The sequence below is a fragment of the Podarcis bocagei genome (genome assembly GCF_964188305.1).
Source record: "Podarcis bocagei genome assembly, chromosome: 7".
Classification (NCBI taxonomy): domain Eukaryota; kingdom Metazoa; phylum Chordata; class Lepidosauria; order Squamata; family Lacertidae; genus Podarcis; species Podarcis bocagei.
The window spans coordinates 66,238,063-66,250,217 of NC_138132.1; the positions used below are offsets into that span (position 1 = coordinate 66,238,063).

Consider the following 12,155-nt stretch of genomic DNA (forward strand, 5'->3'; position numbering starts at 1 on the left):
TTACATAAAAACAAAAACCAGCTACTCTGCCAGAGGGGGTGCTGGAGAGGTTTTGAGGTTTGATGATCCGCTCTGGGATTTTACTGCTGAACTATGCTTATCTGAACCCTGGCTGGGGCTAGAGATGGAACAAATTATTTCTGGTCCATGTCACTTTGGGATCCCATGTGGCCCTGTTTCTGCATTTATAGGCTTTTTGATATTTTGAGCCCTGTCCTCCAGGATTAAACAAAATTGACCTGGGCGGATCTCCTTGGGAAGGAAATCCTGGGTACAGCTGAGTTGTGTTTTAATCTGAGGCTGACGAGCCATAGGTTGCCCCGGAAAGCCAGTGGACATGCCTGAACAAACAGGACTCTTACCGATGTTAGCCAGGCTCAGGTGGAGACGCCCTCGCACAACAGCATGGACTCCAATAGGCTTTACACCCCCGTGCTTGAGAATTTCCCCACTCATCACGGTTGTATCCTGCTTGTATTCCATGGTGACAACCTCCAGCTCACGGTGGACTTGGACAGCTGTCCGGCCCTGGCGGAGCAAATGCTGCAGAACAAGGAAAGTCTGTGTCTGATTGGCAGATCATTCAGATGTGTGCATGTGTTGGAGAGTGTGGACTCACACAGCAGGAAGCCAGTGTGGTGTAGTGGTTAAAGTGTCAGAACAGGACCGGGGGAACCAGGGTTCAAATCCCCCACTCGGCCATGAAGCTCACTGGGAGACCTTGGGACAGTCACTACCTCATGTGATTGTTTGGGGATTAAATGAAAATTGGGGGGGTGCATATATGCCACCTTGGGCTCTTTGAAGAAAAAATGTGATATAAATGCAAGAAATGAATAAATAAAAAGCCAATCCTTTTTTGAGTTGTCCTCTGAAATCAGTTATCAGACTGGCTGACAGACAGGCAGTAGGCATAATCCAAACTTTCCCAAGATGGTGCCCTCTAGCTGTTCTGGACTACAACTCCCACTGGACTCCTTATTTTTGCCTAAGATGTATATCTCCTTTGTGGGGATGAACTACAAATCCCAACTTTTTCAATCTATGTCCCAACCTGAGAACATGGGGTTGCATTGTCATTAGCAGCCAACAACCACCAATGCTCTTTTGTGTGTGATATCTCCTAGCCACAAATAACCATAAGGAACATTTTGCGGATACGGAAAACTGCAGGGGCGGGGGATGCTCTCATATCCTCCTTGCAAGATCTGGTTAGCCACTGTGTGAAAAGAATGCTGGACAAGATGGCATGATCCGACTGGCTCCTCTTTTGTTCTTAACATAAAACACATCCTTACACTGAGTTAGGTCATTGGTCCATCTAGGTCACCCTTGTCTACGTCAGCTGTCCCCTATCAGGTGTTTTTGACTACAACTCCCATCAGCCCCAACCAGCATGGCCATATGATGCTGAGACTGATGGAAGCTGTGGTCTCAAACGTCTGAAGCACACCAGGTTTGCAACAGCTGATATAATCCATAGGGAGTAGAATCAGTGGAAAATTTAAAAGGTCTAGTCATCTCTAAATACTCTATATTTCAGTATGTCCACTTTGAGTGAGACCCTGTCAACATATAACATTTGTGCTCAGAGACCTGCTAACAGCATTTTTTTTAAAGAAAGCTACCCAGTTATGCAGAATGATGATGATGATAATAATAATAATTTATTCTTTGTACCCCGCCCATCTGGCTGGGTTTCAATCTGTCTTTAGCTTATTGCTGATTTAAATTACTATATGAAAGTTTTAAATAGCTGGGGGGGGGTACTGATAACCTTATTCTTTTTGTAAACTGCTTTGAGGTTTTGGTTTTTGTTTCGCTCAAGTGGTATTTAAATTTTACGGAATTGGCTCAGGGTGGGGTGGGGTTTGTCCCTCCCAAGAGTCAGTTCCAACTTAATAAATCCCCACCTTCAGCTTCACAGCAGCAGATCCGACGAGGAGCAATGAATCGCCATCCCACGCGTCTATTTGCAGAGTGTGCTCGGCCAGGTAACGGATAAACCACCGTTGCTCACCTGGCTTGAGGAAACCAGGATCCACCATATATTTCAGCTGGAAACCTGGGGAGCCTGCAGAGAAAGTTGCTGGTTACAGGTGTGTAAGGCCCAAAGCAAAAAACTCGCTTAGGGTATGAGCCATTCCACAGTGGAACCAACTCCCTCGGGTGGTGGTGGGCTCAGGGACACATTCCATCTAGGAGAAGCATTCAAGGAGGATGTGGAGCTGGGCAGGTGGGGGTGTAGAGACTGGGGAATGTCCCGAGGGCCTGCCAGGGACTGGGCAGAGGAGCAATGGGGGAAGACCACCTCCTCAGCTTGACACAGGGAGAAGGAAGAGGAAGACAGTTTAGATTTACAACAGGGGTGTGAGGGAGGTCACAGCTCAGAGGCAATTGAGGGGGAAAGCTGGGAAATAATGGGAGAGGAGGAGGAAGTTCTGGGGGGCAACAGCTGACAGACACAGTGTCTTTAGAATGCATTCCAGGACCCCCCCCCAGAACCCGGCGAGCCTTGAAAGTAGGAGAGCAAAGTGCTCAAAGACAGCGGGCACGTAGCAGCACCCGTAGGAGAGACAATGAGAATGATGAATGAGGGAGTGGGAGAGATGGAGGGTGGAAATTCACTTGGTACAACGCCATTATCCAAGAGTTCCATAGCCTCTCTCTGTAAATACTGAATAAAAAGAGGACGGTAAGAAACATTCCCTTGTCTTTGTACGTTCCTGGGCAACCAGCCTGGAGTCGCTGGCAGCAACCTGACAGGGCCAGATATAAAGGCTCCTGGGGCTACTCTCAGTCCCTGTATCTGAAACTTTCTATCCCTAATCTAAATGGAATGACAGTGGTTCTCTGGCGCTTTAAATGAGGATGGGACCTTTGGGAGGCAAAGTAGGTGTCCTGCAAATGCACTCTATTTAGTTGGAAAGCCACTACGTTATCTGCTCTCTGTGCTGCTCCTGTGTTATGTTTTGTAACTTTCATTATGTTTCGTTCTTGTTGGCTTGTACTTGTTATGCTACATTAATTTTTCCAAAAAAAAGCTTTACAGAATGAAATAAAATCATAGAAACTGTAGAGTTGGAAGGATCTCTAAGGCTCATCTAGTCCAAACCCCTACAATGCAGGAATCACAGCTAATGATTTTGAAAAGAAGGAGAGAAGGGTGTGGCAGCATAATTCAGCAACAGAGTTGGAAAGGGAAAGAAGAGAAAGGAAGGGGCATCAGATCACAGCGAGGCCTTGTGCCTTCCTGACTAGGACAGCACTGGCATTTGTCAATGGATCCAGGGAGCAACTGAGGAGTGGAAGATGATGAGCAGTTCGGCTCCAACAAGAGGACCAACCCTTGAGGGCCTTCCTTTTCAAAAGTCATCAGCAAATGAGGGGTCTGCTGCTGCTGTGTGGCTCCACTTTAATAAACAGAATGATCAAGGCTATTATGAGAGATCTGGCTAAGTAACTTTTAAAGTCACACTGGGAGCGTCCTATCCCAGCACAGAGCAGCATTTAATGTGTGTCTTTCCCCCTTTTTAATTTCCATTAACTGTTCCACAGGGGAGAGGGGTGGCTTTATGAACCAGAGACACTCAGCAGGGTACGGAACAGGACCGCCTCTCCCGGGACGAGGCTTTAATAAGACCAAAAAGCACTTTGCAGAGCGAAACAAGGCGTCTGAAGCTTGGCTGCTCGGATGCGTAGAACTCGAAATAAATAAAGAAAAATCTGCTTAGCTAACTGGCAAGTCAGCATTCTGGATTGCCAAATCTCAGCCCTGATGCTTACCAGTGCCTGACACTCCGTCCTAGTTCTACAAAGAGCAGATTATGCATACTGAACCTGTGTCTTAACTGTACTGCTACAGACTGAAGAAGAGGCTTCTCATATCTGAATATTGGAAGGCTCTGCACAGTCCTGGTTGCCTCCCCTCAAAAAGAATATTGCAGAGTTGAAAAAGGATCAGAAAATAGCATCCAAAATGATCATAGCAGTGGAGCGACTCCCCTGTGAAGAAAGGTTATGAAACTTTGCGTGGCATGGAGAGAATGGTGAGAGAGAAGTCTTTCTCCCTCTCTCATAACACTAGAACTTGTGGACATCCAATGAAGATGAATGCTGGAAGATTCAAGACAGATAAAAGAAAGGACTTCTTCATTCAGCAGACAGTTAAACTATGGAACTCCCTCCATCAGAAGGCAGTGATGGCCACTAATCTGGATGGCTTAAAAAAAATATATTAGACAAATTCATGGAGGAGAGGGCTATCGATGGCTACTAACAATGATGGCTATGTTCTACCTCCCTAAAGGCAGTGATGCTTCTGAATACCAGTTGCTGGAAGCCACAAGAGGGGAGAGGGCTCTTGTGCTCAGGTCCTGCTTGTGGGATTCCCCTGGGGCATCTGGGTCGGCCACTGTGAGAAACAGGATGTTGGACTAGATGGGCCTCCTTTGGCCTGGTCTAGAAGGCTCTTCCCAGGTTCTTATGCTATTAAGTTCAAACACCCACTCAACCTCCATGCCTGTTTGCAAGAAGATCAGAAACACTAAATGAACTGGGAATACAGGCATCTGGGAGATGGGAGTAAAACTTGGCTTGCACATATGTCAATGACCTAATTCTCCAACCTGAAAACCAAAACTGTTTTAAAGGAGGAAAGGGAGAATTTGCAATACACCAAGGCAGTATCTGAAGCGAAGCCTCTCAAATGGTGGGCTTTACTAGCTACACTTCTGTTCTGAAGGAATGATGGCTCAACAGCATAGCAGATTCTAATTCTTGCTATCTGTGCTTGGGAGTCAGTTGATATACGTGCCATTGACCTATTAAAAACTGGAGTTAACCTCTCTCGCAGGTGTCCCTTCAGCTTCCACTTCCATCAGGCTCACGGCGGAAAGGAGAATTTTGCTGACTCGCAGCTTGAGACTTCATCCCTGGGGGATGCTGCAACAAGCTCGGAGCTGGCTCTGAGTGCTGCATTCTGAATTGGGAATGATCCTTCTTGGAGGGCCTCATTTTTCAAACTGGAGAGACAGCTGGATTCAAGTCTGCCTGGAATTCACACTCTCTAGTATGGTAGCCTCTCTCCCTCCCTCCCTTCAGAAACAGAGAGATCCGAGTGATAGCTGTGATGTTAAAGTGACTGTGGGAAAGGTTTAGAGATATTCCTTACTGACACACTGCAGCCCTAATTGCTATGACATCAGAGAGAGTCTTTGTCAGTGTTTAACTAAGCTGCTCTGATTCTAAAGGCATCCAAATACCATTTGTGGAGATTCTTGGCTCATAGGAAGAGAGAAGAAAGGTAGGAAGACATATCTAAGGAAGAGCGACAGACTAAGGAGGGATACTAGGGAAGGCAGCTGACTAAGGGAACTATGGGGAAGGACTGGAGGGTAGAAATAAGTTTCTGCCCATGTGTTCCCCTCAGGCCTTACCAAGGTTTAGGGTCCCATCTTCCTTGATTTGCACCAAGATGTGAGAAGATGGAATGAATGGAGCTGCCTTCGAGGTATCTGCATTGACCAGCTGCAATCGGGGAGTTGTGACTGGAGGGAAGCGGTAGAACTGGAAGGTGAAATAGATGGTTTTGGGCCACGTCTCCAAGGCTGTCCTGTCCTCTGCAGCCCTTGTTTAACAACAACCGAAAGGGACAGAAGACAATTAAATCCTGATGATTTAAATCCCTATGCCATGAGTCACCAATTCCCAGGGTGTGTACTGGCCGGGCCAAGGACACCTCTCAAAGGATGGCTAGCTAATTCTTTGAAAAGCTAAAGGTTTTTGAGAGACAGGACCTGCCTTCCTACAGCAGAGGCTGCCTGCTCTGTCTCAGCATGAGTCACTGCTCTGACCTTGCCTGCCTCCAATCAACCTCAGCTGGGGGATTGGTCATTCTGACAGCTCCCTGCATCACTGGAACTGCTCCCTGCTACACACCTAACAAAGACTTGTGTCCCTTGGCACACCTTGCATGATCTACCTGTCTGGACTGGCTATTGGAGCTATTCCTTAGAACACCTGGAATTAAATCCTTGAGGATCTTGGTGCTCATCCCCCAGCCTCCTCCTCCCCCTGCATAAAAAAACCCACAAGTCCATAGACCTTAAGTCTGGGTCAACACATTTGGAAACACGAGAGCAATTTTTAATTTCTGAATGATACCGTTACAGGAGTCTGATGCTGATAGAGGAAGGTTTTCAGTACAATGCAAAAAGGCATGTTGAAGAAACAGAGCAACCTCTCAAACGGGTCTTCTGCTATCCCTACAGGCTATTCTACTTATTTTATTTCTTCCTTTGTGTTAACCAATCACTTCCACACACTCACGGTGGATGGATTAGATCAGCAGAGACTGGTTGAGGAAAAGAGAAATGAGAAATAAGGATGTCTCTTTTCCCCCTTATGGACAAGTAAGAGCTGGGCCAAATCTTCATACATTGCCTGAAGAAATCTCCCTGTTTAATGAAGGGGAATTATTTGGCAAATAGTCATGCAAAACTTGTAAACAATGAATCTGAAATGCCTGTGTTTCCTCCAAGACTTAGTCCCTGTGGACGAGCTCAGAGATGCAGCTCTGCCTCCCTCAGCTGGGTTCCCTGTCAGCTAGTTCAGGAACTACATAGCTCTCTGGAGCCTTAAAAACAAAGCAACCATCATAACACAGTTGTTTGTTGCTTCCAGCACAGCTTTTTGTGCAAAATGCTAGGTGTCCAGGGCTCGGAAGGAAAACAGTGCCATTTTTGAGGCAGCTCAAAACTATTGCAAAATCCAAGTTTTTTCCTGATAACAACAAAACCCAAACTACCTCAAAAGCATTGAGTCAGTCATAGAGATGGGAAGGCTTGGGGGGGGGGGACTGGAAAAATGGGGGGGCAGCTTTTTCCAGTTTTTTCTAAAGCCTTTTTTCCAGAAAAATTGTAAAAAACAGTTTGATATAGTTTGAATATTCCACACACTCCCCCCTTTTTTCCAGAAAAAAACCAGCTATGAAAAAAATGGAATAAAACCCTGGGTTTCCACCCCCATTTTTTCTGGTTTTTTCCCAGGCCCTCCCACCTCTAGACTCAGACCTGTCTTGAACCCCACAAACAGGCTTTACCTGGTAAATGCAAGAAACTGCAGGATGATTTCATTGTTCTGCAGGAGGTCAGCTTCTTCCCGCTGTGGGATGAAGTTCACAGGGTCCACAGGGTCCACAATTTGGACAGGCTCCTTGTTGCAGTCCAGGAGCTGAGGGAATCCCGATGCACGCAAGCGGGCGAGAGCGGCCCGTGTAAGGCCGGTGCTAGGACTGAAGCAGAGGCAGGCAGTTGAGTCTGGGGGAAGCCGGGTGCTGCCAACAGACTCTGAGCCTAAGCGTTTCCCCCTCTAGCACATATCTGGGGAAATCAGCCGGTCTTAAGAGAAAGGGTGCAAATATCTAGGTGTCCAGTTACCAAAAGCTTTGGGAATGTGCCCAGCACTTGTGTTTCTGCAGAGAGCAGGGAAGAGGGATTCTACTCCCATCTGGCTCCTTAAAAAGCCTTGCTGGATCATTTGTTTTGCAAAACAATATCTGTACGTTCTACCAGGCCACTGTCCTCAAGATGGGAGCCAAGGTTATGTGGGTCCAGTGACACCTGGGGCACCACAGAATGCTTCCCATCCCTGGCTTACATGAAAGGGGAGGTGGAGGAGGCTTCCTCATCGCCCCTTGAAATCTTCTCTGGCTTCCTCCCCACCCAAACCAACAAACCCTTGCTTTGTCTTATTCCTGTCAATGAGGCTGTGCTGTCTTCAGCAGCACTTCCTCAACAGCAGAAATGAGGGCTCACCGTCCTCCTCTCCATGTCAATCAGCCACACCCCACAATCCTGTCTGCTGTGTCAGGGCCAACCAACAGGTGACTAGCTCTGCCTCCTTCCTGCACAGCCTCACCTTTCTGAGTGCGGCCCCAGGGCCATGATGGGCACGTGCACTGGTGTGAAGGGCAGCTCCTGGAGCTGATCTGCGGTGGGGGATTCCTGGGCCAGCGAGCTGTAGCTGAGGTTGGACTCCAAGTGGGTGATGGCTCCACGGGGGTTATCCTGCTTGCAAAGGGGAAAAGGAAAGGGATGTTCATCCAAAACAGGCAAGCTGGCTGACACATGCCTGTGGTTGGATGCAGAGAGGGCTGTGCGCAGACAGAACAAAGCATCGTATCATATAACTGTAGAGTTGGAATGCACCCAAAGGTCAAATAGTTCAACCCCAGCAAAGCAGGAATGACAGCTAAAGAAGCCCTGACAGATGGCCACCTAACCTCCAATGAAGGAGAGTCCACCACCTTCCAAAGTAACACAAGGTGCCTCTGGATATCCCACAAGCAGGGCCTGAAAGGTACTGGATGCAGGGCCAACTCTGAGATGAAGGGCAAGGCAGTGCTCCCCCCCCCCCCCGCTCATTCCAAATACAGAAGCCAGCATAAACCAATGACTGGGTCTTATTTCAACACTGGCAGCGAAAGACACTGTCCTCCACTGCATCAAAGGGCAGCAAGCTAGCTTAGCGTGCACAAGAGAGGCTCTGTAGCTCTGTCCACTCCCTGCCCCTCAAAATCTGCCTCACCTTGCTCAATGGCAGAGCCAGCGCGAATTGGATGTTCAGGATGCGCTGTCAGTTCCCACAGGGTGATGGGGAGGCGCAACAGATTAGGACCGCGCTCAGTGTGCAAGCACAATAACATGCCCCAAAATACGGGAGACCGCCAGCCCCCCTCAGAGCCGAGCTGGGCCTCCCTTTGCTAGCAGCCAGAATTGATCTAGCCCAGGGGTCAGCTAACTTTTTCAGCATAGGGCTGGTTCACTGTCCCTCAGACCTTGCGGGGGGCCAAGCTATATTTTTTAGGGGGAAATGAACGAATTCCTATGCCCCACAAATAACCCAGAGATGCATTTTAAATAAAAATACACATTCTACTCATGTAAAAACACCAGGCAGGCCCCAGAAATAACCCAGAGATGCATTTTAAATAAAAGGGCACATTCTACTCATGTAAAAACACACTGATTCCCGGATTCTCCGTGGGCTGGATTTAGAATACAACTGGGCCGGACCTGGCACCCGGGGCCTTAGTTTGCCTACCCATGATCTAGCCTATCTGAGAGACTGGTGCAGGCTCAATGCCTTCGAGGATCATACTCTTATTAAGCTCTGCTGGTTAGATCAACTAAGAAAAGGGGGCTGGGCACAAAAGTGCCATGCTAAGCTTAGGGCTTATAGGCTTCAAATGGAGAACTACTTTGTCCTTAGCCCATGTGACCTTAGAAATTGGATTTTTTGATCAGAATGCTAACCAAGACAAAGCATCCATCATTGCTGCCTATTACTCTACTTGGTACCCCCAAATTAAGACCAATCACTCAAGGCCCCATTACCTTGAAACTCTGACCTTCCCACAAATATGCAGGGCCTCTGTAGAACTAAAATTCCAACAGATGCCCTCAGCATATTTAGAGGGAAGATATCAGGGAATTCCCCATATGGATTGCAATCAGGTAGAAGACATCACACACTACCTGCTGATTTGCCCCCTGTATACAACGCCCAAAGGAAAATTTATATCACCAATTCTTAATTGGCTTCCAGGTCGATCCTCACAGGAAGTGACAGCTGAACTCCTAGCAGATAAACATCTGTACATTACCCACCAGGTAGCCAAATTTGCGCTAGCAGCCAAGAAGCTCTGTTCCAGCTATGTGAATGCACTCCAATCTTAAATCTTAATGTTGTAAATTGCTTTTTATGCTGTAAACTGCTACAGGTTACGTTCTATGATTTTAGATGAAAGTTTTCCTTTTATTTTCTGTCGCCCATTGTAAAGGCCTTTGGCTATATACAATACAAATTGACTGCCCCGGAATATTTGGTGATGCTGCTTGGTAGAGAAAGGGTTGATGTGGCCCACGAGGGGCACTTGAGAGTCTTTGCAAGCTCTTGGGGCAACAGCATTGTCCAAACCTTTACCTCCTGCAGCTGCCTCAGAGCCTCCGAGGACTGGGACGGCAGAGCCCCTCCAGATGGCTGCGATGGGGTTTTGGAGGAGCAACTCACTGGAGGCACAGAGAGCTGGGATATTGACAGCTGAAATGAAAATATAAGTGTTATGTAGGAAGCATCACTGCTGCTCGCTCTTCTGATGCAAGGTAAGGGATGGAGAGAAGAAAAGAGTTTATTCTGTTCTCCAGAACAGGCACGTAGAGATGCCTGGAATGGATGAATTCCTAAAGCAAGCAGCTGCAGGGTGCTGCAATTAAGAGCTGATCCAGACATAATGCAGAATGGGACACTCAGCTAAATTTTACATATACCACTTCAGTCTGACAGTGGGTACACGTGTGTGATATTTTTGAAGACACCCAAGGTAACCGATGGATTGTCTTGGTTGAGTGTGGAGTCAAACCCAGGCTTCCCCAGTCACAGGCCAACTCTCAAACCACTACAAATCAACTGACCACCATGAGAAGAGAATGAAGCTAAAAAATGCACTGGTAAGCAGCTCGAGTGAAGCGGGGGAGCTTCCCTAGTGTGAACATGAAAGAGAGCGGAAGAGAAGCGGGCAGCTCAAAGCCACCCTTTTATCTTGCATCCCATTAAAAGCAGGATTTGTGCAACATCAGCTTCTCATCCAATGACAGCAACGACGGGGTCGCAAAGCGAGTCACCAGTCCTTCTCCTCTGCCTTCAAATCCAAATGGCTTTCCCTAGCAAGTTGACCCGCTAAGCTCCTTTATTTCCCCCCTGCCTTTTCCCTGCCATTGTCCAAGCCCCTTAATTTACCGGGGGGGGGGGGGAGAGAGAGAAATGCCCTCCATGAAAGAGAAGGACAAGAACTAGGACTCCACCGTTAAAACTAAACAAAACATTAAGCTGGTAATTCTCAAGCCACATGCCAGAGGAAATGAATGAAACTAAAACCTCTCAGGAGCCCAAAGTACATCTCTTCATGAGTCACCACTCTGGCCCATGTTAGACAGTGGCAATTGAACCACAGAAACCCTCCCAATGCAGAATTACCTACCCTTACCAATGCTCTGGTTGGCATCCCCCCCCCCCCGCCCGCCTTTGCTGGAGCAGGTAATTCTTCAGCACTGGGGACAATCAGATCATCAGATCACCCACAGTGCAAAAAGATCATAGGGATCTGAAAGGCCCACTTTCAAGTAAGGTTGTTCGCTACATCTCTGTCTGACTCACCACCCAGAGCCTGCCACTTTCCAATCAGACTCCACGGGTGGTGGATAGCTGTTACGCAGCTCTCAGCATTACGTGAGATTGTATCATTCCATCATTCCTGATGCAGGGATGTGGCAAATGGACCTGCCACTGGGTGGGGAGGCATGCCCAGAACTGTGACTCACGCAGAAATAGAGGGTAGGCTCCTCCGAGAGCAGATAATTTCCCAGTCTTTCAGGGCGAACCTTTCAGTACTCAGGTTTTTAATTCAGGAAGTGGCGAGTTATTGAAAGCTTAGGAATACAGCATTAAACTGAACAGGCGGGAAACCTCGGAAGCACATACTTACCCCAGGACCTCGGGAATAATCTTGGGTGGAAACCAGCACCTGAGGGGAAGGTGGAGAGCCTAGGAGAGACAGAAGATCAGGTATGGTCAGCAGGGAGGTGACCCACACAGGTGGGTCTTCACCAAGTAGAGCTTGTGTTTGCCCTGAAGATCTAATGTGCCATTGTTTTAAAAGAGTAGAGAAAAGTAATGTGGTGTGGCTTGACAGACCAATCATTATTGTGTGTGCCCCAGAGTCTGCCCTCACTTGAGTCCTGCCTTCCTAGCTGGGCTCTAAATTGCATCCCATTCTCTCCAGCCCCCAGAACCCAGGAGACAGTAGAGACTTCAGGGGGGTGGGGACTAGATAACCCTTCCTTGAGGTCCCTTCTATGAAACGGGCCATGTGGCCTCACCCTCAACCCTTCTGGTCCTGAAGAGGCAATGGAGGAATGGGAGTCCTTTTGATTTCCACTTGTCCACTGGAGACGTGTACACCAGTGTGGCCTAGTGGTTAGAGTGTCAAACTATGAATCAGGAGTGGGTGAGGGAAGCAATCCAAATCCCCCACTTCTCCAGGAAATGCACTTGGTGACCTCAACCCAGCGATCCTTTCTCAGCCTAGCCTGCAT

At 47.9% G+C, this 12,155-nt stretch overlaps 1 protein-coding gene across 3 annotated transcripts in view; it reads right to left on the minus strand.

Moving 5' to 3' along the window:
* The window catches only part of NPHP4 (nephrocystin 4), a 96,651-nt gene that overhangs the window by 23,694 nt on the left and 60,802 nt on the right, over window positions 1–12,155 (minus strand). For all 3 annotated transcript variants that reach the window (XM_081203983.1, XM_081203982.1, XM_081203984.1), the window contains exons 12-18: window positions 11,546–11,604; window positions 9,988–10,104; window positions 7,921–8,069; window positions 7,103–7,294; window positions 5,439–5,629; window positions 1,914–2,074; window positions 363–543 (exon numbers count right to left, since the gene is read on the minus strand). In XM_081203983.1, the coding sequence (XP_081060109.1) occupies window positions 363–543; window positions 1,914–2,074; window positions 5,439–5,629; window positions 7,103–7,294; window positions 7,921–8,069; window positions 9,988–10,104; window positions 11,546–11,604 (1,050 nt within the window). The remainder of the gene's footprint in view (window positions 1–362; window positions 544–1,913; window positions 2,075–5,438; window positions 5,630–7,102; window positions 7,295–7,920; window positions 8,070–9,987; window positions 10,105–11,545; window positions 11,605–12,155) is intronic.